Source organism: Saitoella complicata, assembly GCF_001661265.1.
Source record: "Saitoella complicata NRRL Y-17804 unplaced genomic scaffold SAICOscaffold_23, whole genome shotgun sequence".
In the NCBI taxonomy this organism is placed as follows: domain Eukaryota; kingdom Fungi; phylum Ascomycota; class Saitoellomycetes; order Saitoellales; family Saitoellaceae; genus Saitoella; species Saitoella complicata.
Window position 1 is genome coordinate 163366 of NW_017567014.1, and position 24445 is coordinate 187810.

Here is a 24445-nt window from a genome sequence, read left to right on the forward strand (position 1 = left end):
ATGACGCTGGAGCAGTGCAGAGGAGCCTCCACGAACAAAACAATTGCAATGTCGTTCAGGAAGATTGATATCGATGCTTACGAGGAGGACGTCGTGACTGCTGATGGTACTTTACGATACCCGGCTTCGCTTGAATCGCAGCTAATATCCGAAGTACAGACCTTTACCCTCCGAACCCGCTGTCGCCGGATCAGGTCGACGCAGATGTCCAGCAACGCGCTCAGGAAGTCAGAGCGCTTCTGTCGAGGTACATAGATTGGACAACCTACTGTCATTGCTGCCTAACGCTGTGTACAGAGGTGACGCCGCTTCCGCCCTTCCCCTAATCCTCCAGTCTCCACCATACGGTCCAGCACCCTACGCCCAAGCGAAAGAAGTCCATACCACGACCGTCATGGAAACACTAAACTCCATCAAGGGCTCCGAGATCGCAGGGTTGCTGAAGGGTTTGAGCATCGAGGAGCAGGATACATTGATGAAGTATCTATACAAGGGAATGGAGAGACCAGAAGTGTTCAATTCGAGTGTTTTACTGAGCTGGCATGAAAAGGTGAGTCAATTGGTGCTAATACTGTTGATTGGGTGCTGATTGGGTGGTTTAGTTGGTGGAGGTTGCGGGAAGTGGATGTATTGTGCGTGTGGTTACGGATCGGAGGACGGTATAGACGGAAGGGGAGCCTATGAAAGCAGAAAGAGGACGTGAAAGAAAGCCTCGGAGCAATATGACATCTTGGATACCACGATACTCTGTCGTTTTGGTGACTTCTGTTCAGATCCGTTGGTGGTGTCGCCCTGCCAAGGAGGCTGGCATCAGTCCCATGAAGCACCTCGGCAGACCCTGTAAACCGTGTCATTTTCATTTTCGTTTTGATCGAATTACTTTCAATGTTTCCTGACAACTTCCCGATCCACAAGAAGATCGTCGACGACGACACCGCGCTGCAGCGTCTACGCAAGCCTTCGAGACGCCGAACTTTAGTCACCACCAAAAAGCATCCGAACAGCCTTCCATTTAAACTCTCATAGACGGCATCGGTCACCTTCGATACGTCTGTAATCAATAATGATATCTTCGATACGCCGTGCCAACGGTCTCCTCTCGTCGATGTCCGCCACCAACGCCTCCCGATCATATTTGCTTCGCAATGGTGCGAGAGCGCCGAATGCATTCCTGAGACGAACGTACGCGTCTGAGGCACCAAAGGACGAGAACAAGGAGGAAAAGAAGCCGGAGGAGAAGAAGTCGGAGGAGAAGAGCGAGGAGAAGACCGATCTGAAGGAGGAGGCCGAGAAGAAGGCGAAGAAGAACAAGGACGAGATGGAGCCGCCGATATTCCCGTTCGAGAACTTGCCTCCGGGATTCAAGGCATTCTTTGGCAGCGATCAACAGCGGAAACAGAACGATGGGGGTAAAGAGGAGAAGAAGGATGATGAGCGGAAGTCCAAGTCGGGTCCCGGCCGCTCGTCGAAATCAGATCCTGAGTTTCCGCAAGGCAAAGTCTTCGCAATCAACATCAACAACATCTTCTATTTGGTTGGTGGTGCATGGTTGACTTACCGACTTTTTGGTAGCGCGGACAACTCTCAGGAAATCACCTGGCAGGAGTTCCGTACCGCCTTCTTGGACAAGGGACTCGTCGAGCGCTTGACCGTCGTTCCTAACCGGAGAGAGGTCCAAGTTACGCTCAACAGAAATGCTGCCGGTCAGGTTTACCCTGGATCCAATGCCGGCATGAACACGTACTACTTCACTATTGGTTCATCGGAAGTCTTCGAGAACAGATTAGAGAATGCGCAGAATGAGCTTGGCATCCCAATGACTGAGCGCATCCCCGTCAAGTACCACGACCATGTCTCCATTGCTGGTCCTTTGTTGTCTTTTGCGCCTACGCTGTTGTTGATCGGGGCGTTCTACTGGATGGCGAAGAAGGGGCCTTCTGGAGCAGGAGGAGCTGGTGGAATCTTCGGTGTGGGTAAGAGCAAGGCCAAGCTTTTCAACCAAGAGACCGCTGTCAAGGTTAAGTTCAACGAGGTTGCTGGTATGGACGAGGCTAAGGAGGAGATTATGGAGTTCGTCAAGTTCTTGAAGGACCCTTCAACTTTCGAGAAGCTTGGTGCCAAGATCCCCCGTGGCGCGATCTTGTCCGGACCTCCCGGTACTGGTAAGACCTTGTTGGCTAAGGCTACTGCTGGTGAGGCTGGTGTTCCTTTCTACAGTGTCTCTGGTTCCGAGTTCGTGGAGATGTTCGTCGGTGTCGGTTCTTCCCGTGTCCGTGATCTCTTCGCCAACGCCAGGAAGAACACCCCTTGCATCGTCTTCATTGATGAAATCGATGCCATCGGTAAGGCTCGTGGAAAAGGTAATTTCACCAATGATGAGCGTGAGAGCACTCTCAACCAGCTTTTGGTCGAGATGGACGGTTTCGGAACCGATGAGCACATCGTCGTGTTCGCCGGTACTAACAGACCGGATGTTCTCGACCCTGCGCTCATGCGTCCCGGTCGTTTCGATCGTCATATTGCGATTGACAAGCCTGACTTGAAGGGCCGTGAGCACATCTTCAACGTCCATTTGAAGCCAATTAAGACTACCGAGGACCGCACGCAACTTGCCGAGCGTCTCTCCGTTCTTACCCCAGGTTTCTCTGGTGCTGACATTGCTAACTGCTGTAACGAGGCTGCTCTCATTGCGGCAAGATTCAACGCTACTACCGTCGTGTTGGCTCACTTCGAGCAAGCTATTGAGCGTGTTACTGCCGGTTTGGAGAGGAAGTCCCGCGTTATGAGCCCCGAGGAGAAGAACACCGTCGCTCACCACGAGGCTGGTCACGCTGTCGCTGGTTGGTTCTTGGAGCACGTTGACCCTCTGCTCAAGGTCTCTATCATTCCCCGTGCGCAGGCTCTTGGTTACGCATCCTACTTGCCCCGCGACCAGTACCTGATGTCTAAGGGTCAGATCACGGACCGTATGGTCATGGCTCTCGCCGGTCGTGTGTCCGAAGAGATCTTCTTCTCCGGTGACGCTATCACCTCTGGTGCATCGGACGACTTCCAGAAGGTTACCCGCATGGCACAGGCAATGGTTAGCCAGTATGGTATGAGCGAGAACATCGGTACTGTCTCCTACACTCAGGAGGAGGGCTATCAGAAGCCTTTCTCTGAGGCTACCGGTAAGATGATCGACGATGAGGTCCGAGCATTGGTCAAGGCCGCACACAAGCGGACACACGAGTTACTGTTGCAGCACAAGGATGGATTGGTTAAGGTTGCTAACAGATTATTGGAGAAGGAGGTCATCACTTTCGCCGAGGTTGAGGAGTTGCTGGGTCCTAGACCATATGCTAGCAAGCACATGGACTTGAGCAAGATTCTTGGAAAGGGTGCGAAGCCGGATGCTGTTACGCCTCATATTCCGGATCAGCCCGCACCTGGTGCGACGATGTAAGATGGGCAAGCAGTGGATTTGTATTAGCATTGTTTGAGTGGCACTTCTTGGTCTGTTGAGAACAAAGCGACAGTTCCTTGTATGTTATAGTAGGTAGAAAGCATAAATCATTTTCTCAATCTTTCAACTTCAGGAAAGCTTTGGAGTGCAACGGTCGTGACTACTACTCCGGGTCCATAAAAGCAATGATTGCTTCAGTGCTCGTCAAAGGCTGGACAAAAGACGAGTACGGTAAAGGAATACGCACATGAGAGAACATGAGAGAACATGAAATAGTCAATGTATAATGTCTGTCGCCGGTTCAAGCCAGGCTACTGATATGACTGGATGGATTCTCCAGCCACGGGGCAGTTCCAACCGGTAAGCTAGCTTTCCCACGCGTCCCGTGATTCGGATTGGTGAGTCGATTGGGTCATCATTTTGAATCTGCTATTCTACAGGGTTTCCTCTGCAACTGATAGAGATGATGAAAGCTTCATACACCAGCACTTACTTATTCAATTTCTCCACTCCCTTCCTTGCTTTCTTGACTTTCCTCCCCAGTCTGTCAACGCCCCCATCGATCTCATCCAACATCTCATTCTGCTCATCCAGCTCCTCCCCGATCGCAACACCAATCTCCATCTGCTTCCTCAATAACCGACTGAAGGTTTCTAGGGTATCGTCTTGATCTTCCATCATTGTTTGCTGGAGTTGGAGGAGGCCCGTATTGCTCAATTCGCGTGTTCGTTCAGTCTCAGGCGCAGGTCCGCCGAGGGTACGACCGATGCTGCGGGTCGTACCAGTAGTGTTGAACAGTTGTTGCTGCTGTATCGACGCTGGCGTAGCAGCCCGTGATTGCTGCTCCTCCGTCCGTCGACGGGTAGCAACAGCACTAGTCAACTCCTCCAACGCACCCAACTCTTTCCTCGCATCAGCCACCAAGTCCCTCCGCCTCCTCAACTCCCCTTCCCCAATAATCCCATCCTCCCCCGCCTTCTTCAACCCTCCCTCCAACACACCAATTCGTCGTGCAGCATCCACGAGGGCTTTCTTGGCTTCGGCAGAGGCAGAATGGGATTGCGCGATGTCTTCGGTAGAGTGGAGGCGGTCACGGGCGAAGAGGGAGGTGCGGGCTGAGTGGAGGAGTTGGAGGGTTGTTTTGTGGGTTGTTAGCCAGTCTTCTGTCATTAGGGCACGGTCGCTTGGCGTTGCGGTAGCTGTTGTTGGTAACTTCAAAAAGGTTCGCCATGCTGGGCATTCTCTCCATCGAGGGTCTGGACTATTTGCGATTGCTCGTAGATATGCCTCCAGCCCTCTTCTCCGCTCTTCCCGTAATCCAGTATCAGAGATAGTAGTTTTAAAGTAGTGTTTTGGCGGGAGTGGGGTTGGTGGTGCCGACCCCGTTACATCTTTGAGCTGGGTGTTCAGGGTGACGAAATCCGAATATCGCTTTTGGAGGTTCAGTGAGCGGAGGCCCAGGGAGACAGAAACTTTGTAGACTGTATGGGGCTTTGGGTCTGTTGCCGTTGATGCGGAGGGTATTGATATTTGTAGCGGTAGTGACATGGTCGACGGGTGTATGCGTTGGTTCTTGGGGGTGTATGCTGCCTATACCCGGTTGATGCGATCGTTATGTCTGTCAGTCGCGTACAACTGCTCCTTCCTCTACGGCAATTCTCGCCTGCCTCCTGAATGTATGCTCTCCCGAAAGCTTGGGGGTGTATGCTCTCCTGCCAACTTGGGTGTCCCGCTGACGTCACATGGAACTCCAGCCATTCCCAGACGAGAAGCGAGAAACACTACACCAAAAGACAAGCACAAACAACCATCAACCAATATAGCCAATATGGCTACCCTACCAGCTGGTGCCATTGCGCAACCTGCTGTTCCAGCTCCCGCTCCTGTTCCCGTCGCAATCCAACCGATTCCTCCTCCTGCGAAGCAGGCACATTCCCTGATTCCGGTACAGCTCCGTGAAGCCGCTCTCGATTCGCCCAGTTTCAGAGCGAGTATTCGGCATTTGGAGGATCAGGTTGATGCAGTGGAGAAATGGATGGAAGGGTTCGTGAAGGCAACTAAGGAGTTTACGCATCATTTGCAGTGTATGTCCATACCTCCTTTCTGATTCGAAATTGCTGATCAGGTCTGGACAGATGCTGAAGGAATATCCGAACGATTTTACCAAGCAGCAGTACCAACCTTCAACTCCGAGGCCATCGTCGATCCGGATTATACCCTCCTTATGCTCAACGACTTCTCCTCCTCCCTCCGCCTCTACTGGTCACAAATCTTCAAATCCGCCCACGCGGCCGAGAAAGAGTTCTGTGAGCCAATATCTGCATTTATTCGTTCGGACCTCAAGGAGTTCAAGGAAGCGCGGAGACAGTATCATGCTGCGTTTACTAACTACGAGAATATGTGTACCCGGTATGCTTCGCAATCAAAGACCAAGGAACCGTCGGCGCTGCGCGAAGATGCCTGGCAACTCTTTGAGAGCCGTAAGGTATATCTACACGCCTCGCTCTCCTACGCCGTCAAGATCTCCACCCTCCGCTCCGCAATCGACCGTATTTTAATCACGACCTACACCCACGGCTTCACAACCTACAACACGGCCGTAAAAGACCTCTACGACCAACACCGCCGAAAGGCCGACGAAATATACCGTATCCACGCTTGGTCTGAAGAGATGTCCAAAGCGACCAAGAATATCGAGGAGTTCTTGCTTAAGGCGCGGAATGAGCTCGAGGAGGAGGCCCTCAGGCTCGCGAGCCCGCCGAGGGAGTTGATGGAGTATAGCGTCAGCACTGTTGCCTCTGTGGGGCAGTTACCTGCTACGAGTCTGGGAATGGGCGCGCACGCTGGAAGCATCGCCTTCAGCCCGAGCGGAAAACCAAGCAAGCAGGGCTACCTCCACGTCCGCACTACAACCGGAAAGCCCGCCCGCTACATCTGGGTCCGCCGCTGGTTCTTCCTCAAAGAAGGGCAATTCGGATGGCTCATCCAAGGCGCACGAGTCGCCGGTGTCGAGGAAAGTGATAAAATCGGAGTACTCCTCTGCAACGTGAAACCCGTCGCTACGGAAGACCGAAGATTCTGTTTCGATGTACAGACCCGGAACCAGAGCTTGCTTTGTCAGGCGGAGACGGAGGGGGATTTAGCGGATTGGTTGAGGGTGTTTGATCTGGCGAAGGCGGCCGCCCTGAAGGAGGGGGATGGGACGCTCAGTCATATGCATGCGCGCGAGATTACTGCACCGGTGTTTGCGGAATTCAAGCCTGCGACGGACGCAGAGGGCGGTGTTCCCGGCTCGGCTTCAATGCAGAACCTGGCAGTAGCTGACCCGTTGGCGGCGGGGAGAGGGAGTATTGATACTGGGGCTGTAGCTGGAGGCTCGGGGGTTGTTGAGGCGAGTCCAAGCAAGGGACAAAGGATTGCTGCGAAAATTGGGTTGAGGGGACATAGTGCTTCCGTCAGTGCTGGTTCTGGTTCTGCTTCTGGCGCCGCGGCGGGAGCAGGAGCGGGTGTTGTTGGGTTGGTGGCGAGTACGTTGAGTGCCATCACCGGTGTGACGAATCCCACGCCTGAGACGGCGGAGGAGGCACTCAAGTTTGAAGGGAGTACGTTGGCGCCGAGCACGGTTGCGCTTCCACCCATTCCCACGCAGTTGAGTAAGAGTGCGATTTATGCGCACGCGGCAACGGGGGATCCACAGAACGGAAACGCCCCGAATGGGATGATGGCCAATTTCTGGGGTTCGATGAATTGGGGACTCATTCCTACTAATCGTATCGGGCAGGATGCGTCGCATGATCAGCGTGGGGTTGGCAAGCTCTTATCTGGTCCAATGAGTGCGGCGGATGCGACGTTTGAGGCGAGTGTCGACACCGGGACGGGAGCGGGTGCGGCGGGGGTTAGTAGGAGGGCGAGTATGAGGAGTACGATGAGTGGTGCGACGGAGGTGACGCCGGAGAAGAGCTGGAATCCGATCAAGAGAGTTGGGGAGAAGCTGGTTGGGAGGCATAGACGGTCGAGTTCCGTCAATAGCGAGTACTCTGGTACGGAGAGTGCGCCTGTCGTCCCACAGCCTCCCTCATACCCGCCGGGTTATCCGGCCGAGCTGAAGGTTCAGGATGCGCAATTCCGAGCGCTCTTCCCAGCTGCGCCGAAAAACGAGAGGGTATTGTTTGTGTTTAGAGCGACGTGGAAGCCGACTGCCAAACAGCAATATTCTGGAAGGGTGTTTGTTACTGTGAGTGCGTTCTATGTGTATTCGCACTACATGGGACTCGTAATGGTTAGTTCGACGCCGTTTAGGGAGGTGAGCTCCATTCAGGCGTTCAGTGGCAAGCACTGCGACTATATTGTTCTGGAAACACAGGACTCGAATCGGTTGGAGGTGAAAGTGTATGTTGATTCTGCGCATGCGACACAGCGCCGTATTGGGCTCTTGTTGAAAAATTATTATTCTGAGGAGCCCTTGGATACGAATGGGATTTTCGAGGAGTTGATGAAGATGACGAGTACGGAAACTGATCATTTGGCGAATCATCGGAGACAGGGTGAGAGGGGGTTGGTGCCGTCAACAGATGATAGTTTGGATGGGGATGAGTTGGATGAGGTTGGGGTTGAGAAGATTCGAAAGGCGCAAGGACGGGTGTTGCGTACGAAGGGTGAGGAGGTGGAGGTTGCGCAGCGTGGTATCGATGGGCGCGTGAAAGAGGTTGCGAGATATAAGTTACCCCAGGAACCCGTGATTTGCGGATGTCGTGACCACCTTGATCGGAAGGAGTTTGAGCATATATTCCCGATCCCTGCAAAGGCTTTGTTCCACGTCATCTTTGGTGGAAAGAGTGGGATTTGGCAAAGGTTGTATAAGGACCGTGGTGTGCATAAGTTTGAGCAGCATCCATGGAGGCAGATCCCGGGTGGGTTGTCGAGGAGGGAGTTTAAGTATGACATCACGTACAAGGACGCGAATAGTATGGCGAAGGTGCAGCCGATTGTGGAGCACCAGACTATCGAGAAGGAGGATGAGCGGCTCTGCTATGTTGTGGAGGATGTGAAGAGGCCGTTCGATTTGCCGAAACATGATAGGTTCACGACGGTCACGAAGTTCTGTATCACGCATGAGGGCAAAGGAAAGTGTCGTCTCGTTATCTGGACTGGAGTTAGGTGGGAAGGTGCGAGTACGGCTATGCAGGGAACCCTTCGTCGCTCAGCCCAGGTTGGATTGAAGGAGATGTCAAAGGGAATTGTGGAGCTGGTTATGGGTCAAGTCAAGCTTCTTGGCCCCAGCGCGTCGGCGAGTAAGGCTGTGAAGATCTTTGGCGAGGTAGATAATACGCACCAGGATCCTGCGTTCTTTGGGACGGATGTTACGGGTGATGCGCTGCTTGCTTCGGATATCGATCCGAGTGCGCCGCGTTTGCCTGTTGCGTACCGAAGGACGAATTTGGGGTTGTTGAAGGAGGATGTTGTTAGTGGTGCGGAGACGGCTGTTGGGTTGTTGGCTACGGTCTTGAAGAAGGTGTGGGAGTTTGCGACTACGAACAATATCTTCACTGCCTTCTTGCTGGTGTCGTTGGTTGCGAACATGATTTTGAGTTCGCGTTCGACGGTGTCGTATTGGAACGAGAAGAGGGCTTATCATTTGATGCAGGCCGTGGGAGTCAAGCCTGATGGTATCATGTCGAAGGCGGTATACTTGCAGGACCTGAATGATTTGGTGTTTAATTCTACGGAGTTGAGGTCATCGAATGCTGGGTTGTGTTACGCAGAGTTCCAGGTTCAGCAGTCGCATAATGACATCAACGGACCTGTCGAGCTTGACACGATTATCGATTACACTCTACCGTCAACGAGAGCTGCGGCAAACCGCTTGCGCAGTTCTCGTCAGCGTATCGGTGCTTTGAGACATGACATGCTCGTGTCTCTTCGCACGATAAATCACGTCGAGCGAACGCTCATTGAGAGTGAGTGGAATAACTTCTTGGTGGAGGAGACGTGGAAGTGCAAGCGTGCAGAGAAGCTCATGAAGGATGCCGTTCTCGCTCGCAATATGGGTAAGCGTGCGATGACGGATGAGGAAATGGAGGCTTGGCTGGATTTGGAGAAGTATTGCATTGATTGTCGGGCGGAGTACGAGGAGGGCCACACGACGGAATTTTTGTCACTTGATTAAGGTAGCAAACATAGTCAGGCTTAGGAGTAGTGCTATGTACATCATTTCGAGGTTCGTTGGGAAAACATTGCAGTTTTGGTAATAAGGTTTAGTCTTGCATCGGTCCGATAACCTTGACGGAGCTTATTGACCACGCTTCACCGTTTGGCCGGCATCGTATCTTAGGAGAATTATGTTGAACGTATCCAGACATCGCCTAAAGATCCTTGTTTGTGCTTCAAAAGCCATTCGCCCGGGGGTTGTGTTCTGGCCGGGGCATGAATGGCGGCGTCCTGCAGTCTGCTTGCAGATGAGTCTGCATTTGGTCGTCCAGTGCGTTCAGGCCAGCTTCGCCACAGAATTCATAAGGTTCGATATTGATCCGCTCTTCAGTATCATCTTCGCAGTCGATGCAACAGTAGCTACTCCGGTTCGGTCGAAACACTACCTATACATCTTCAATATCAGGCGCGAGTCACACCTTGCCAGCTTCAACCGGCCTCGAGCACAGACTCGACATGGATCCAATGATGCCCACGCCGATTACGCCGATGATGGCCGAGCATCATGTTCGAGATGTTCCGATAGGCGGCTCGCCGATGGTCTCTCCGCAACCCGGCGGTCAGAATTCGAAGCGCAGACGAGTCACTCGTGCTTGCGATGAGTGTCGGAAGAAGAAGATCAAGTGTGATGGTAAAAAGCCGTGTACGCATTGTAGCGTGTATAGCTATGAGTGTACTTTTGAGTAAGTAGAGGTCGTGAGAGATAGACGGGCATTCGGCTGATTTTGCTACAGTCAACCATCGCAACGTCGACGGAATCCGGCTCCCCAATATATCGAGTCGCTTGAGACCAGACTGCAACGGATGGAGGGGCTATTGAGAACGTTATTGCCCGATGTCGATGTGAACAACCCAGAACTCGTGGATTTGAAAGCCGCGATGCTCGCGCAACGCCAGAAGCAGCAAAACCAGATGCCACCACCACCACCGCCGAACTACGGCGACCACCACCACTCAAGCGAAAGTTCCCACTCACATAGCAACTCCCATCCAGAAGTAGCACTGTCACCATCATCCACGGACAGCAACGACAACGTCATGGAGTCTATGATCAACAATGTCGGCAGACTTACTCTCGACGAATCAGGTCACTTCGATTTCAGGGGAGGCTCATCCGGCGCTCTCTTCGTCAATCGCGTACGAGAATCGGTATTTAAGGCGCTTGGATGTCAACAACCAGCGGATCCTGGAGTAGAAATGGCGGCAATCAACCTATCAGGTGCTTTTCCGGTCGCGGACAACGAGGAAGAAGGAGAGGGGTTCGCGCCGCCTGCGAAGGAGGTCGCGAAGCAGTTGTGTGAGTTGGTCTTTAATCATGGATGGACCGCTGCGATTCTGCATCGACCGACATTTTGGAAGGAGTTTGAGAGGGTGTATAAGGAGATGGAGGAACAGGGCGAGGAGGTTAAGGACAGGAGTTCGGATGGGTTCATGGGTGTGCTGTATATGATGATGGCGATTGGTGGATTGCTCGGGAATAAGAACCAGGAGAAGTGGGGCTTCAAGGACATTCGTCTTGCGAGTTATCGATACTTCCTCGCGGCGAAGAACGGTATCGACACCATTGACGGCGCGGATCTTCCGACGTTACAGACGTTGATTTTGATGATCTCGTATTTACAGTCGAATTCGAGGATGTCGACATGTTGGTCGTACGTGGGAATGGGATTACGTTTGGCTCAGCGTCTTGGTCTGCACAGGAACTTGCCGTACCGGTTCTCCACGATAGAGAAGGAGGTCCGCAAGCGTGTATTCTGGACGCTTTACAACTCCGATATCTACCTCAGTGCGATGCTGGGTTTGCCTCGTTGCATGCACGACGCCGACGTCGACCAAGAATTCGCTGCGGATGTAGATGATGAGCTCATCACGGATCAAGGAATCGGGACTCAGCCTGCGGGTGTGCAAGCGTTCATGGCGGCGCCGATTGCGTATACGAAGCTGTTGAAGATCCTGAGTAAGGTCATGACTGTGATTTATCCCGTACAACCTAAGGCGGACACACCAGCGAACTACGTCGCGCAGCACGACGTCGAAGAACTCGAACACGATCTCGAAGAATGGGTTGCGAGCCTCCCGATTGGCATGAAGCCGGGTGTTGATGCTACTGGACAGAGATATGCTGGTCATGCACGTTTCTTGGGAGTTGCGTATGGACATGTCAGGATGATTTTGTACCGCCCGTTCTTGCATTACCTAAGTCGACCACCAGGAAGTCCTGATTACGAGGAGCACTCGTTTCAGTATGCGAAGAACTGCTGTAAGACGGCGTGTTCGATTATCAACTTGGTGGAGGACATGCGGAGCAAGGGTTCGCTGCACGGGGCATATTGGTTCGCATTGTTCACGACGTTCTTCGCATGCGCGGTTCTCATCTTCGCTGTTGTGCAAGCGCAGGAAGGGGCTGAGGCCGAGAAGGCACTTGCTGCGCTCGAGACTGGCAAGTCTTGCTTGGTTATCATGAGTGAAACGAGTCAGACTGCGAAGAAATGTATCAACATCGTGGAGGACTTGTGTATCTCCATGAACAAGTACCTTGCCGCGGCGAAGGATTTGAAGAAGCGTGGGCAATTGCCACAGGTTAGGCGTACCGCATCCCGCAAGCGGAGACACGACCCTCCGGCAGGACAGGGTATCTCAAGGGCACATACCTTGCCTGCCAACATGGAGGCGGGCGCGGCCTTGCCACGTCAACCCCATATCCCTCGATCGCAGACAGCCATTTCGCACGGTACTGCAACGTCGACGCCGATTGCATCAAGAGACCAGTCACCTGTGAGGCAGTTGCAGCAGTATAGCGAGTCAGCACGCGCGAGTCCAGAGTCGTTCCAGCACCTTAACACTGTGTACGCTCCTGCCATGCCCGCGCAAGGACAGGCTTTCAGTACATTCAACAGTCCTGATACAGCCCTCGCCAATGCGAACTTCAACGAGCAGTTCGGTGCTTCGGACCCGCCATCTGACAACCTCTTGCAGATGCCTGATCTGAATGCAATGAACGCCATGCTCTTCCCCACGGCCTCCAACTATCAATTCATGCCCCAACAAGCAGCTGTCAACCCCAACCCGATGATGGGCGTTGCATTAGGCGACTTTACTGGCTTCACCGGTTATACAGGCTACGAGACCCCTATCTTTATGGAAGATGGACAAGGACAGGATCATGGACCAACACCAGCATTTGGAAATTCATCGGGAGTGCCGATGATGGGATGGGATGAGTTTATGTCAAATCCGGGTTGGATGGGTACATCATGAGTTTTTAATTTCTTTTTGTTGGGTGTTGGTAACTGGGGTAGTATTACAATTATCATAATAGACGCTAATTTGACTTATGAAACTGCATTACGATTAGCCATATGGTCGACCAGAGGGGAAGCAACGAGACTTACCTGTTCAGCCTCTTCCACTGAGATAGAAGAATCCTTTCTTTCGAACTTCGACACGAGACCCAGTCTTGCGTCCACCAGCTTTCCCCAGAAGGATGATCGGTCGCCTCCTAGCTCACCACGAAATATTGCAGGCTTCAACTCGTGTATGAAGTCATTGTAAAGCCCAACCTCCTCAAGTTCCTCGGCATTCTTCCGGAAAGTGCGTAGTGCATTCAAGGCTTTGTCATCCTCACCAGCTGCAATGACAGTGGGGACAATGGCCCGCATTTGAGCGAAGGCCTTTTCCAAGACCCCGGGTTTTTCACTCCTCATCATTGCCTCGAAATCCCGAACTGGATTCTCCTGACTGATCGTTGTCACTTCCGGTCGGGTTGAAGGCGGTTCTACCTTGGGTTTCTGGAAAAGAAGATCCTCAAGATCGAGGCCTGGTGCTGGCTTCAGCTCAGGCTCTGCATCTCTTCTACGCTTGCCAATCACTCGAGGAGGAATCCTCTTGATATCGCACGCCCTTTCCAAGGCTTTCAGCGGTGCCTCCATCCGATTTGCAATCTTTGGAATAGGCTTCGAGTACTTCATTATCGACTCTGGGATCGGAGGAGGTTTGGCTCCCGGATGTACTGCGCGGTGGATCAGAGCCTGATTGATCCGGTAAATAACAGCGTTATAAGTGTCCTCAGGCTTTATCAGGTCCACTGGACCTCCTGTAGGGTCGTAATCGACTGTCGTCAGGTCCATGCTATCAACAAAGGCGCTCATGGCCGCGTCCATCTCTTCTGTAGGTAGGTTGCGATGCTTGTCCAAGACCTTGCCCTTGATGGTAGTAACCCTATCGAGAGGCGCAAAGTTGTAATGGCGGAGGTCTTCGGTGAAAGGCACTTCAACATCGATGAGGCACTCAAAATCCGGCTCAATCTTAGGTGCCATGAGAATCAAAGTGGGTGGTTTGCCGTCCTTCTTCACCAGCCTCCCAAGGGCGTACGCTTCACATTCGTGTAAAGAGTGTATCAACGAAGACAAGGCTATAGACGCCTTCTCGTTGGCTTTCTGGCCAACAATGAGGCTCGTCTCACTCATACTCAGAAAGCGTTCGTACTGCGACAAGCCATTAGCTTCACGATCTCCAACGATTACGACGAACTTACCCTATCCGTCTTGACAAATCCAAGAATATCCAAACCTTGCTTGGTTTCAAAGTGAATTATATCCTCATCAGCCTTACTCAGAGGAATTACTGTTCTTCCATACGTGTAACCCCTTTCGAGTTCCGCTTGTGGGACTTCCTCGCCTAGCTCGGCGTTCTCTTCGTCCTGAACGATATATGTCCGCTCAAATTTGACCCCGTACGTTGGCTTGCGATATGCCGAATCCTGTCCGTTCTGTTGAGTCGTGTGAGCATCCATCAGCTCAGCCGGAACACTGTAATTGCTTGCACTGGGAGGCTTTGCGATCTTGATGAGAGGATAACGCTCAACACTGATTTGGACCGCATCGTTATAGTTCTCAGGGTCACCTATAGTAAGTATACCACGGAAAGTCGGAGTCGGTTTTACTTGCTTGAGACGAGGCATAGCTGCTATAGAGTCGATGACTTCCTTCATGGTGGCATATCTTCCCGAACATTGTCCACAAAAGTCGAGTAGCTCCTCTTCGTTTTGCCGCCTGTTCTCATCCTTGTCCTCCTCCTTGAAGCCGTACTCCTCGTCATCAAAATCAATACCCAATACGGACAGCTCAATGCCACTGTTATCGATCTGTCCAGCGATGCTGGATACACTGTCGAAATCGTTGACGCCCTTGCCGTCCGTAATCAGAATAAGCTCCTTCTTCCCCCGCCTAGTTCCACAATAGTTTCCGATCATATCAATCCCAATGACCAATGCGGAGATAGCATCCCCCTCATCGGTATTGCTCGGTATCAGACTAGCCTTCAACTGCTGAATGTTGGGCGTAGACATCTGAACGATCGGCGACAGTACGGTTATGTGCTTATACGCGTCATCCTTTCCAAGTACATTGTCTGTACCATCTGTTCGAAAGCCGACAACTCCTGCCACCTCGCCTTTGCGCCCTGTAAGCATTTTGGCCCCGATCTTGTCCCAGACGTACTTCAGCGACCAATCGAGATTACTCAAGCTTCTACCATTGCCTTTCTCGCCCATCGAGGGACCGACATCGATAACGAACACCGTGACATCCATACCCGCCAGTGTGCGATCGAGGACGGGCTATTTGGGTGTGTTGTTATCGCTGAGGGAGCACTACGTACCCCGGACGCGCTTGTAGGTCGTCGTAGGTGCCAGTAACGTAGACAAGTCCCAAAACACCGCAAACGGCAACAGGCAGAAGTAAAGCTGATCGTTTGTCAAAATCTCTAAGGAAATTTTCTTTATAACCAGTAGTATTGTCTTACTTAAAAAGAAGGAGTAGAGAAGCAATTCGTCCCTCACCTCGAGAAGTTCAAACCCAAAAACTCCAAGAAACCCAATCCTTGCCGTACATATATATATATATATATAAATAACCCCATCTTACTCTGTCTTCCCGCAAGATAAACCTATTGCGGGTTGTTCTCAAAGACGTAATTCTCCCAATCTTCCCAGTGGAAGCTCATAGGCGGTTGCGGCTGCCACGTCTGCGCAGGCTGAAGCGAAGGATCGAATCCACTCGTCATCCCCATCCCGAAACCAGGAGTAGCGGCCATATTGTTCATCTGGAACGCAGCCGTGCCCTGCATCTGTTGCTGAAGATCCATAGGTCCCATTCCCCAATTGTTCATCATCGACATTTGCGAAAGGTCCATAGCTGGTGCTTGCATGCCGGCTTGAGGTTGCGTGTAAGTGTTGTAGAACACGGAGGGACTGATGAGGTCGGGCGGAAGCTGTCCCGATGCCTGAGCCATACCTGGTCCTGGCATTTGAGCGTTGAAAGATGCCGTGGGGACTCCCTCGAAATCCGCATTGATGGGGATATCAAGAGTAGGCATGGGCACCTCACTACCCGTAGCTGCCGCTGCTTGCTCATCATTCGTAAACTGCCTTTTCCTCGACGAGTCCTGCTTCTCCGCCGCATCAATTGCCGCAGCCGCATTTGCAAACAGCTTCCGAATCAACTGCAAGACCTTCGAAGCAGCAAACACCTGCTTCAGATGCTTCGCTTCAGTCAAAATTTGAATTCCAGTTCCGATGAGACTCAAGTCCAGCTGCGCAGAAGATGCTTGAGGAAACTTGATGATCTGGATAAACAGAATGGCGCAAGAGCTGAAGACGTAGTGCAGAAACAACCAGACGACAAGGTCCATCAACTTTCTATCATGCAAGAACTTCAACAAGGCCATCTTGCGTCTTGCTCCGTTGACACAAATCTCACCAGAGGCGTAGATGCGCGGGTTAGGGACATTGACAAGAGCCTTGTCCGCCCAGTTATCACCCACTGCACGACAAAGCAAACCAGGACGATGAATGACGCAAATGCAGTTGTAGTAGGAAAGATGCAACATGGCGATAGCACGCATGTGCTCGCGCGGTGCATCGATCCGTTCAATATGCTCAGCACCCGTGATAGGATCCGCGGGCTGATCCGGGCGAATCACGATAGGAATCTCGTCGCGCCACGCTATCAGCTCAGCATCCAATTCGGACACCAATTCCGCCAGCTTCTGAGGTTGCGAAATGATCTTCGAAGCCGCAGCACTGTACAAGTTCGAACACACATGACTCGTCAAATTTGCGAAATCGATTACGTGCCGGAAAAAGTTGAACCTCTCCGTTCCCTCTGCCAGCGTTTGTAAATCGCCCATCAGGTTCCGCTGACAATGAGCCTTGATCTCCTCATCGTCTTTTGGTGGCAATGGCACGTCACAGTCAGCATCCTGAATCGCTGCCGGTCGACCCAAAGTCATTGCCAGGCTCTTGTCGAAGATATAGATGATCCACCAAACGCGCTGTCTCTGGGCTACGTTCTTCCCCTTCGCGTTGACAAAAGGCCCAATGTCCAGGAGATTGGTGCCTCTGTGCAGTCCCAAAGCTTGTGCGAGTCGCACGGTCGCACCTAACTGAATCCACGCCGCATGCACTCTTGACGTTCCCTGCAAGAAAATACCCATCATCAACATCGCCTGAAGAGCCATCAGGGTGTTGTGTGCGTAAAGCAAGCTGTTAAGCTGCCAGGCGTTATGGAAATAGTTCTTTCCAGCCTCAGGATCCACGCCGCCATCCCGTGCGCCGTCTTTCGCACTCAATTCGACTGCACCAAATGCCATCACCATGTAGTATACTGCCATCCATGGCACATCGTCTAATGGTGGATTATCTGTCCACATCTTCTGATAGTTTTCATCAAACTCCTCGCGCTCGATGATCGGGAAGATAGTGATGACACCAGCAAAGAAGGCATCCACCAGTGTGTCTGCGATGTCTTTCGCTGGGGGCGGAACAGGTTGTCCGCCTATCAGATCGTCTCTGGGTGGTGCCTTCGGGAAATTTGACTCATCAAACAAGTCCTTCACAAAGTCTTTGCAGTCTGACAAAAAGGAAATGCCGGAACTGCCGCCGAGGTAACTTTGTCCTGCATCCGAGTGCGACAAAAGAACACCCATCCTGCTCGTCAATTCCTGCATTGGCTCGTCATCAGAATGCTCCTCGTCGCCTTCCTCTCCTTCATCAGGTGACAATCCAGAAAATGATAATCGAGGTTGACTGGCGCTGCTGTTCTTCCGAGTGGTGCTGGCTTGTACAGGAACCTCCGTCCCTTGCTCTAACAATCCTAATTGCTGCGGTTCGTAATTTGGCATGACCCCTCTCAGCAACCCCTCCATCCTCTCCAACCTGTTCTCCAGTCGTTCGATGTACTTCTGACGATGCGCAGACGCACCCTTCGGCTGTGGTGTCCTCTTCTTCGGCTCAATCTTAAACGTACAGTCCGTCCCATAATTCGCACAATGCGTACATCGAGGTAGCTTTCCATCACACTTGATCTTCTTCCGGCGGCACATGTCACACGCCCGAGCAATCCTCCGTCGCTTCTGGTCGGCAGGTCCAGCACCATCTCCCGGTTTCAGCCCGGACGTAGGACTCACTGGTGCACTGCCCAGAGTCGGCGAGAGAGCATCCTGATCAAAGTCCATGCTGACTCAGGTACTGTGGGCGGAGTACGGACTTGAGTGGGCAACGCCGGTATTTGTCTGGTGTACCGAGAACGACTGGCGAATGTTCAAGCTCGATGAATCGATGAGAAGGGACCAGAGAATCAGCGTTGAGCCACGTCGGGGGTTGGATCGGGCCGAATACGTATACGACGTCCCGGGATGCGTTGCGATCGCGAATTCGAATGTCGCGCGGACGTTGTAGCTATAGGTGTAGCCGAGGAAGACTCCGCGAAAAACAGCGCAAGCGACTTGGCGAGTAATTAAGGTTCGACGGCACGTTTACTACCAAACTTTTCCAGCAGACTTCTGCTCCGGTCCTTCACGCTCGGCTGGGTTACGTTCCGAGAAGCGAGACAAGGGCGCCTAAGCAGGTTTGCAGAGTTCTCCCGTGCATTAGGTGCACACACCTGGGTACACACCTGGGTACACGGACAGCAGGTTGTATGATGACGCATAAGAGAAAGGATCATTGTGTCGAGCATACAGACCTGCGAAGATGGAGACTGCACGTTGATCATGGCCGTCAGACCTGGCACTACCTTCGTACAGACGCGGAGGTCGATACATGGCCTCAGACAACATCGGATAAATATCATCTGGGATTACCGACGGTACTGGATTCGAATGTTGCCCACGGAAGGTGACTGACAATTCACTACAGGACCTTCCGACTCAACCACAGGCTTCCTCGCCCCTCCAATGCGCAAAGAACGGGTACAACTTCTTCAAGGAACTCCAGCTTGAAGACGGACATTGGGGTTGTGAGTACGGCGGACCCATGTTCCTTATTCCGGGTGTTGTTGTCACAATGTACGTGACGCACACGCCCATCCCAGATGGTTGGGCAAAGGAAATCACCCGCTACCTCGTCAACCGCGCAAACCCGGACGATGGCGGCTGGGGCCTGCACATTGAGGGACACTCGACTGTTTTTGGGACCAGTCTGAACTACGTCGCCCTGAGGATCCTGGGTATGGATGCCGAACACCCCGTCTGTGTTAAAGCGAGAGGATTATTGCACAAACTTGGCGGTGCGATCGGAAATCCGCACTGGGGTAAATTCTGGCTTGCAGTGCTGGGTTGTTATGGATGGGAAGGAATGAACCCCGTCCCTCCTGAATTATGGTACATACCTCATTTTAATCGATTACCCTTTGGAAGTTTGGCGTTAACAAAGTACATAGGCTTCTTCCTGAATGGCTCCCCCTCCACCCATGGCGTTGGTGGATTCATACGCGAGCTGTGTACCTCCCCATGGGCTATCTATACGCCGAACGCTTCACTCACCCCCTGGACGATCTAACTCGTTCCCTCCGAGAGGAACTCTACGTCCAACCATACGAAAGCATCAACTTCTCCAAACACCGGAACACCATCGCCCCCGTCGACCTCTATGCCCCGCACACCAGGCTCCTCGACGTCGCAAACAACCTCCTAACCGGCTGGGTCAAATACGTCCGCCCCAAATGGCTCCACACATACGCCCAAAACCATGCCTACAGCCTCATCCAACACGAAGACGAAAACACTGATTACCTCTGCGTCGGCCCCGTCAACAACGTAATGCAAGCACTCGCAGTCTACCACCGTGAAGGCCCCTCATCCTACGCTTTCAAACGCCACGTCGAGCGATTCGCGGATTTTATGTGGGTTTCTGGGGAAGGAATGATGATGAATGGGACGAATGGGGTACAGCTCTGGGATACGGCTTTTGCGGTCCAGGCGGCTGTTGAAGCGGGGTTGGCGGAGGAGAAGGGGTGTAGGGAGAGTCTGCTGAGGGCGTTGGAGTTTTTGGATGATTGTCAGGTATGTTGACTTTGGATAGCGCCTGCACGGACCACTTTTGAGCGGTTACTGATTGAATGATGGTGTGCAGATTAAAGAGAATTGTCGCGAACAGGATAAATGCTACCGACAACAACGCAAAGGCGCATGGCCATTCTCGACCCGACACCAAGGCTACACCGTCTCCGACTGCACAGCAGAAGGCCTCAAAGCGGTCCTCATGCTTCAAAATCTCCCCTCCTACCCCAAGCTCATCTCCGACCGGCGGCTCTGCGACGCAATCGACGTCCTCCTAACAATGCAAAACGCGGATGGGGGCTTCGCAAGTTACGAACCCATACGGGGACCATATTGGTTGGAGAAAATCAATCCGGCAGAGGTGTTTGGGAAAATTATGATTGAGTATTCGTATCCGGAGTGTTCGACGGCTGTGTTGACCGCACTGAGTTTGTTCAGAAAACGCCACCCGGAGTATAGGGCGAAGGAGATTCAGAAGACAATTGATGGGATTGTGAGGTATTTGCACAATGAGCAGAGGGAGGATGGTTCATGGTATGGAGCGTGGGGCATCTGTTTCACGTATGCCTCAATGTTCGCGACTGAATCCCTTGCTTCCGTCGGGCTGAAATACGAGAACTCTGAGACGCAGCGGAAAGCGTGCGAGTTCCTGTTGGATAGGCAAATGGATGACGGAGGATGGGGCGAGACGTACAAGAGTTGTGAGATGGGTGTGTACAGTCAACACGAGAAAAGTCAGGTCGTGCAGACTGCGTGGGCGTTGTTGGCGTTGATGCAGGCTGGGTGTCCGGATAAGGAGGCGATCAAGAGGGGAATGAAGGTGTGTGCATAGACAGCCTTTGGGCATGCTTTGGATGACATTTGCAGCTTGCTGACAGGGTTCGTATACAGTTGATTATGGAACGACAACAACCAAATGGGGAGTGGTTGCAGGAGTCCATCGAGGGTGTTTTCAACAAGAATTGGTAAGGGCGTTTTTTCTTTTACTCTCAAGTGGTGAGCTGACGGTTTATTGCAGCATGATTTCTTACCCGAACTACAAGTTATACTTCCCGATTAAGGCTGTTGGGATGTACGCTCATTTGTGTGGGGATTCTTTGGACGAGTAGGGACGTGAGAGTGGAAGTAATCACGAACATACCCTGCGGTTTTGGAGGCTCACGGTTAGCGATCGTACGCGTACGTGCGCTATATACAGGTAGCTATGGGTAACTTTCATAAGCGCCCCACCGAAGCGTCGCGATGGGAGAGTATGGAGACGACAGAAGCAGCGTACGTGTTCGAAAGGTGAGGGCAGTATAAGTATTTGATTGAAAATATAGATCGAGGAAGAAAAAGTAAAAGCTCAGTCGAGCACCGGTATCCAGCTGTTATACGAAGAAAAACGCAAAAGAAGGTCATCCAACAGCAACTCCAATTCCCACATATTCAAACGCCCGAAATCCGGTATATCCATCCTCTTCACCTCACTTTACGCAACCTCCCGAGTCATTGCATCGTCGATGTTGTGCGTTGCCTGCCCCTTGTGCACATGAGCCTGATAGGCAGGCGAACCCGGGTGGTAAGCCATGGCCTCAGCTGGCAACCCAAGGTCCGGGAACGTGTCCGATGACTCAAGTGAGTCACTGTGTTGCCTGTTGTGCTGGCTCAACCTCGACGGGGAGTAGTCCGTTGACCTGTACAAGCTTGGTGTGGTCACCTCCGTACGTCCTCCACGGTTGGTATCCGTGGGAGTGCGTCTTCCATCGTCCTCCACGCCAGGAGCATCGTTGTCTTCGAAGTGCAAAGAGTTGACCGCAACCTCGCATTGGTTCTTGATGTTTTGGATGAGGTCTGCGATGGCGGTCGTCTTAGCAGCCAACTCCTTGTCGGCAATGTCCATGATGCTGGACACAGAACCACGCTTCTCCATAGGTGTAGACTCGATACGAGGGCGGATAATCACTGTAGGCGTGGCTGGGGTAGGACTCCTAACAACACCGCTATCACGACGAATATCATGGTTCTCCTCATTCTCCTTCTCCTCAGCACGATCAGCAATATCCTGGTCCATAATCTGACTCGCACCATCACCCAATCCAGACATAATCTTATCCACCTCCAAAGACTGCTGATCAATAAGACTCCTCAGATGAATACACACCTTCTGCGCATCATTCCTCTGCTTAGCGATCGCCTGCGTCTTCCCAACCATGTAACGGAGCTCAGAACGGATCATCTCACGGTCATGCTCAATCGCCGAGACCTTAGCCCATGCCTCATCCTTCTCTTTCTCCGTCCCAATTAAGCGCGCCTGCATCATCCCCGCATCCTGTTTATGCCTCGCCAAATGCTCCATCAAACGCGAGTTCTCGCGCTTGTGCTGCTCGATCCTAGTCTTCATCTCCACGGCATCATGAGCCAACCCCTGTGCCAACTTCTCGAACGTCTCGAACTGCTTCTTCACCGCGTCCAAGTCCATCGTCAGCTTCTCGTTACGCTTGGTGACTTTGTTAACTTCGGTCTCGAGACGGCCCTTGACGTGGACGTGGTGAGTCCAAACATCGCTCACTTCACGAGCATACGCGTTCCTCTCACGGTGCAACTCGTTTAACTCACGCACACTGATTTTGGTGGTCAACACCTTCGGCTGCGCATTGCTTCCGGCAAAGACAGCAGCGAGACCTGTCCTCTTGCCCGGCTTGAGACAAAAATGGTCAACGACGTTCATGATAGCAGCCTGATCGAACCACTCCGGATCCCTTACAGTCTCCACCTCCTTGCCCCTGAGTACAAGCACCTGTCCCATAGGCGTGAGCTTCCCACCGAGGAACGCCTCCCTCAAGAACTCCGGAACACCAGTAATCGACACCTCTCCGACAAGAGCGGCAGTCAAGCGGTCAACTAACTTCTGCTTCTGGCGCGGTGAAAAGACCTGTGCAGGACCCGCCTGCGTTTGAACCAAGTTTCTGTCGAGGTCAACGACATACGCATCACTCGGCGCCTGAATCAAGCTCCTGCTCTCAGACGTGAGGCCCAACATATATGGTCCGGCCTCGTTCACCACGGAAGCGATCGTGCTAGCGTGACAGACAGGAATATAAAGTCCGCTCCACTGGTAAACGCGGCACAAGAACCTGATCGTCTCCGACGCGATGGTCAACATCCCGGTATGCTGACTCACGAAGACAATGCGTCCGCCTGGTGACAATGCAGCCTCGAAGATTCCCGCGATGTTAGGGATAGAGAGACAGCTAAACAGCGGCCACATAGGGAAATTCTGAAACCCAGATGGTGAACTGGGAAACTGGTAGACCAAGCTGTAATCCTTCATATCGATTCGAAGGACATCGTTCAACCTCGGCGCCGCAAACGACAAAATCCTCGACACCTCCTCGGCACTGAAAAGATTGGTCGTGCGAGACCAATGAATGAACATCGCCTTCAAGTAATCCGTCAACAACGAGAAGATAGGATACTTGGACAGGAAGCACAGCGAGTACGGCACCCAGAAAACATCAGCCGCACCAGTTTCCTCGTCGCCACCAGCAGAACTCCCAACCCTCTGCCTAACCTCCTCGAGCGTATCAGCCCTCGCACGAGAACTATCCGCACGACTCCAAATCCTCAAGCTGGTACCATAGAGCGTACTCTCCGCATCCTGCTGAATAACAAACATATGACTCGTACAGACAGGCTGCTTAGGTCCAACGACAATCTCGACATCATGCGGGAACGAAGCGCGCATAGCCGCGTATAGCGACCTGGCGACATCGGAATCCTGCTCGACGCGAGGAAGTGAGCCGAGAACTTCGGGGGACCAGTAGCAGTTGATGGCGCCTTTAAGGTGAGGGATTTTCTTGTCGGTTGTGGTAAGGGGTGATTTTTGCCAGGAAGAAGGTTCTTTGGGTAATCCAACTATGTCGCGGTTAGCAATCTGTGCAAAGATGGATCCGTCAGCCACGACATACAAACACCGTAAGCGTGGCACAGGGTACGGCTCGGGCTACCACTCGCAGCACTCATTCTCACAGAAGAGGGAATAGGATGGTGAACAGGCTGTGTAATTCGACTGTGCAAACTCGACGCGCGACTCGGAACACGAATGAGCGTCCTCTCATGATGAGCAGACACGTCACTCGTCGTATGCTGCGTATGCGGCCTCTGGCTCGTACCCGGTCTCGACGGAGCCAAGAAGTGACTCAAACTCGGTTTCGACCTCAGCATAGGCAGTTGCGGGGCTTGCTGACTGCTGATACTACTTCCGTGACTCGGCATCCTGACTGCAACTGGTGCTTCTGGCAAGGCCTGTAAAGAGCGTCGGGGTTGGGGGTAGAGAAGGTAAGGCGAATAGTTGTTCAACTGGGACTGGACACGAGGTGATATAATGGGCGGAGGCATGTAAAAGCCTAGGTCCTCGGTCGTAAACTCGTCCGTCATGGCGAGCGAGGTGTTTGAGATTTAGACGAACGCTGC

The 24445-nt window shown here is 52.5% G+C and overlaps 9 protein-coding genes across 9 annotated transcripts; 5 read left to right on the forward strand and 4 right to left on the reverse strand.

Annotated features, from left to right (window-relative positions):
- Positions 1 to 21: 21 nt before the first annotated feature.
- SAICODRAFT_84239 (ARP2/3 complex 16 kDa subunit (p16-Arc)) lies at positions 22 to 669 on the forward strand. The gene is made up of 4 exons (XM_019171351.1): positions 22 to 106; positions 160 to 247; positions 298 to 550; positions 603 to 669. The coding sequence occupies exons 1-4, from the start codon at positions 49 to 51 to the stop codon at positions 663 to 665; spliced, it is 462 nt and encodes a 153-aa protein (XP_019021984.1). The 5' UTR covers positions 22 to 48; the 3' UTR covers positions 666 to 669.
- Positions 670 to 983: 314 nt separating this feature from the next.
- SAICODRAFT_67389 (ATP-dependent metallopeptidase Hfl) lies at positions 984 to 3696 on the forward strand (the record flags this gene model as incomplete). The annotated part of the gene is made up of 3 exons (XM_019170311.1): positions 984 to 1338; positions 1381 to 3380; positions 3539 to 3696. Exons 1-3 carry the CDS (start codon positions 1064 to 1066, stop codon positions 3694 to 3696), a joined length of 2433 nt encoding a protein of 810 aa, XP_019021985.1. The 5' UTR covers positions 984 to 1063.
- A 151-nt stretch (positions 3697 to 3847) lies between these two features.
- On the reverse strand, positions 3848 to 5140 carry SAICODRAFT_84246 (Phox-like protein). The gene has a single exon (XM_019171352.1). The coding sequence runs from the start codon at positions 4991 to 4993 to the stop codon at positions 3935 to 3937; it is 1059 nt and encodes a 352-aa protein (XP_019021986.1). The 5' UTR covers positions 4994 to 5140; the 3' UTR covers positions 3848 to 3934.
- A 134-nt stretch (positions 5141 to 5274) lies between these two features.
- Positions 5275 to 9718, forward strand: SAICODRAFT_84248 (uncharacterized protein). The gene is made up of 2 exons (XM_019171353.1): positions 5275 to 5529; positions 5581 to 9718. Exons 1-2 carry the CDS (start codon positions 5481 to 5483, stop codon positions 9609 to 9611), a joined length of 4080 nt encoding a protein of 1359 aa, XP_019021987.1. The 5' UTR covers positions 5275 to 5480; the 3' UTR covers positions 9612 to 9718.
- A 402-nt stretch (positions 9719 to 10120) lies between these two features.
- Positions 10121 to 12910, forward strand: SAICODRAFT_9520 (uncharacterized protein; the record flags this gene model as incomplete). The annotated part of the gene is made up of 2 exons (XM_019171967.1): positions 10121 to 10335; positions 10387 to 12910. 2 exons carry the CDS (start codon positions 10121 to 10123, stop codon positions 12908 to 12910), a joined length of 2739 nt encoding a protein of 912 aa, XP_019021988.1.
- SAICODRAFT_73083 (putative Ku family DNA helicase) lies at positions 12759 to 15242 on the reverse strand (the record flags this gene model as incomplete). The annotated part of the gene is made up of 3 exons (XM_019170825.1): positions 12759 to 12992; positions 13045 to 14136; positions 14187 to 15242. 3 exons carry the CDS (start codon positions 15240 to 15242, stop codon positions 12975 to 12977), a joined length of 2166 nt encoding a protein of 721 aa, XP_019021989.1. The 3' UTR covers positions 12759 to 12974.
- Positions 15243 to 15426: 184 nt separating this feature from the next.
- Positions 15427 to 18398, reverse strand: SAICODRAFT_165202 (uncharacterized protein). Its single transcript, XM_019165665.1, has one exon. It carries the CDS (start codon positions 18164 to 18166, stop codon positions 15599 to 15601), a length of 2568 nt encoding a protein of 855 aa, XP_019021990.1. The 5' UTR covers positions 18167 to 18398; the 3' UTR covers positions 15427 to 15598.
- A 235-nt stretch (positions 18399 to 18633) lies between these two features.
- On the forward strand, positions 18634 to 21099 carry SAICODRAFT_36838 (terpene synthase; the record flags this gene model as incomplete). Its single annotated transcript, XM_019168527.1, has 6 exons — positions 18634 to 18798; positions 18849 to 19312; positions 19372 to 19993; positions 20064 to 20810; positions 20882 to 20955; positions 21009 to 21099. The coding sequence occupies 6 exons, from the start codon at positions 18634 to 18636 to the stop codon at positions 21097 to 21099; spliced, it is 2163 nt and encodes a 720-aa protein (XP_019021991.1).
- Positions 21100 to 21461: 362 nt separating this feature from the next.
- SAICODRAFT_60785 (uncharacterized protein) lies at positions 21462 to 24196 on the reverse strand (the record flags this gene model as incomplete). Its single annotated transcript, XM_019169796.1, has 2 exons — positions 21462 to 23887; positions 23941 to 24196. 2 exons carry the CDS (start codon positions 24194 to 24196, stop codon positions 21462 to 21464), a joined length of 2682 nt encoding a protein of 893 aa, XP_019021992.1.
- Positions 24197 to 24445: the final 249 nt, after the last annotated feature.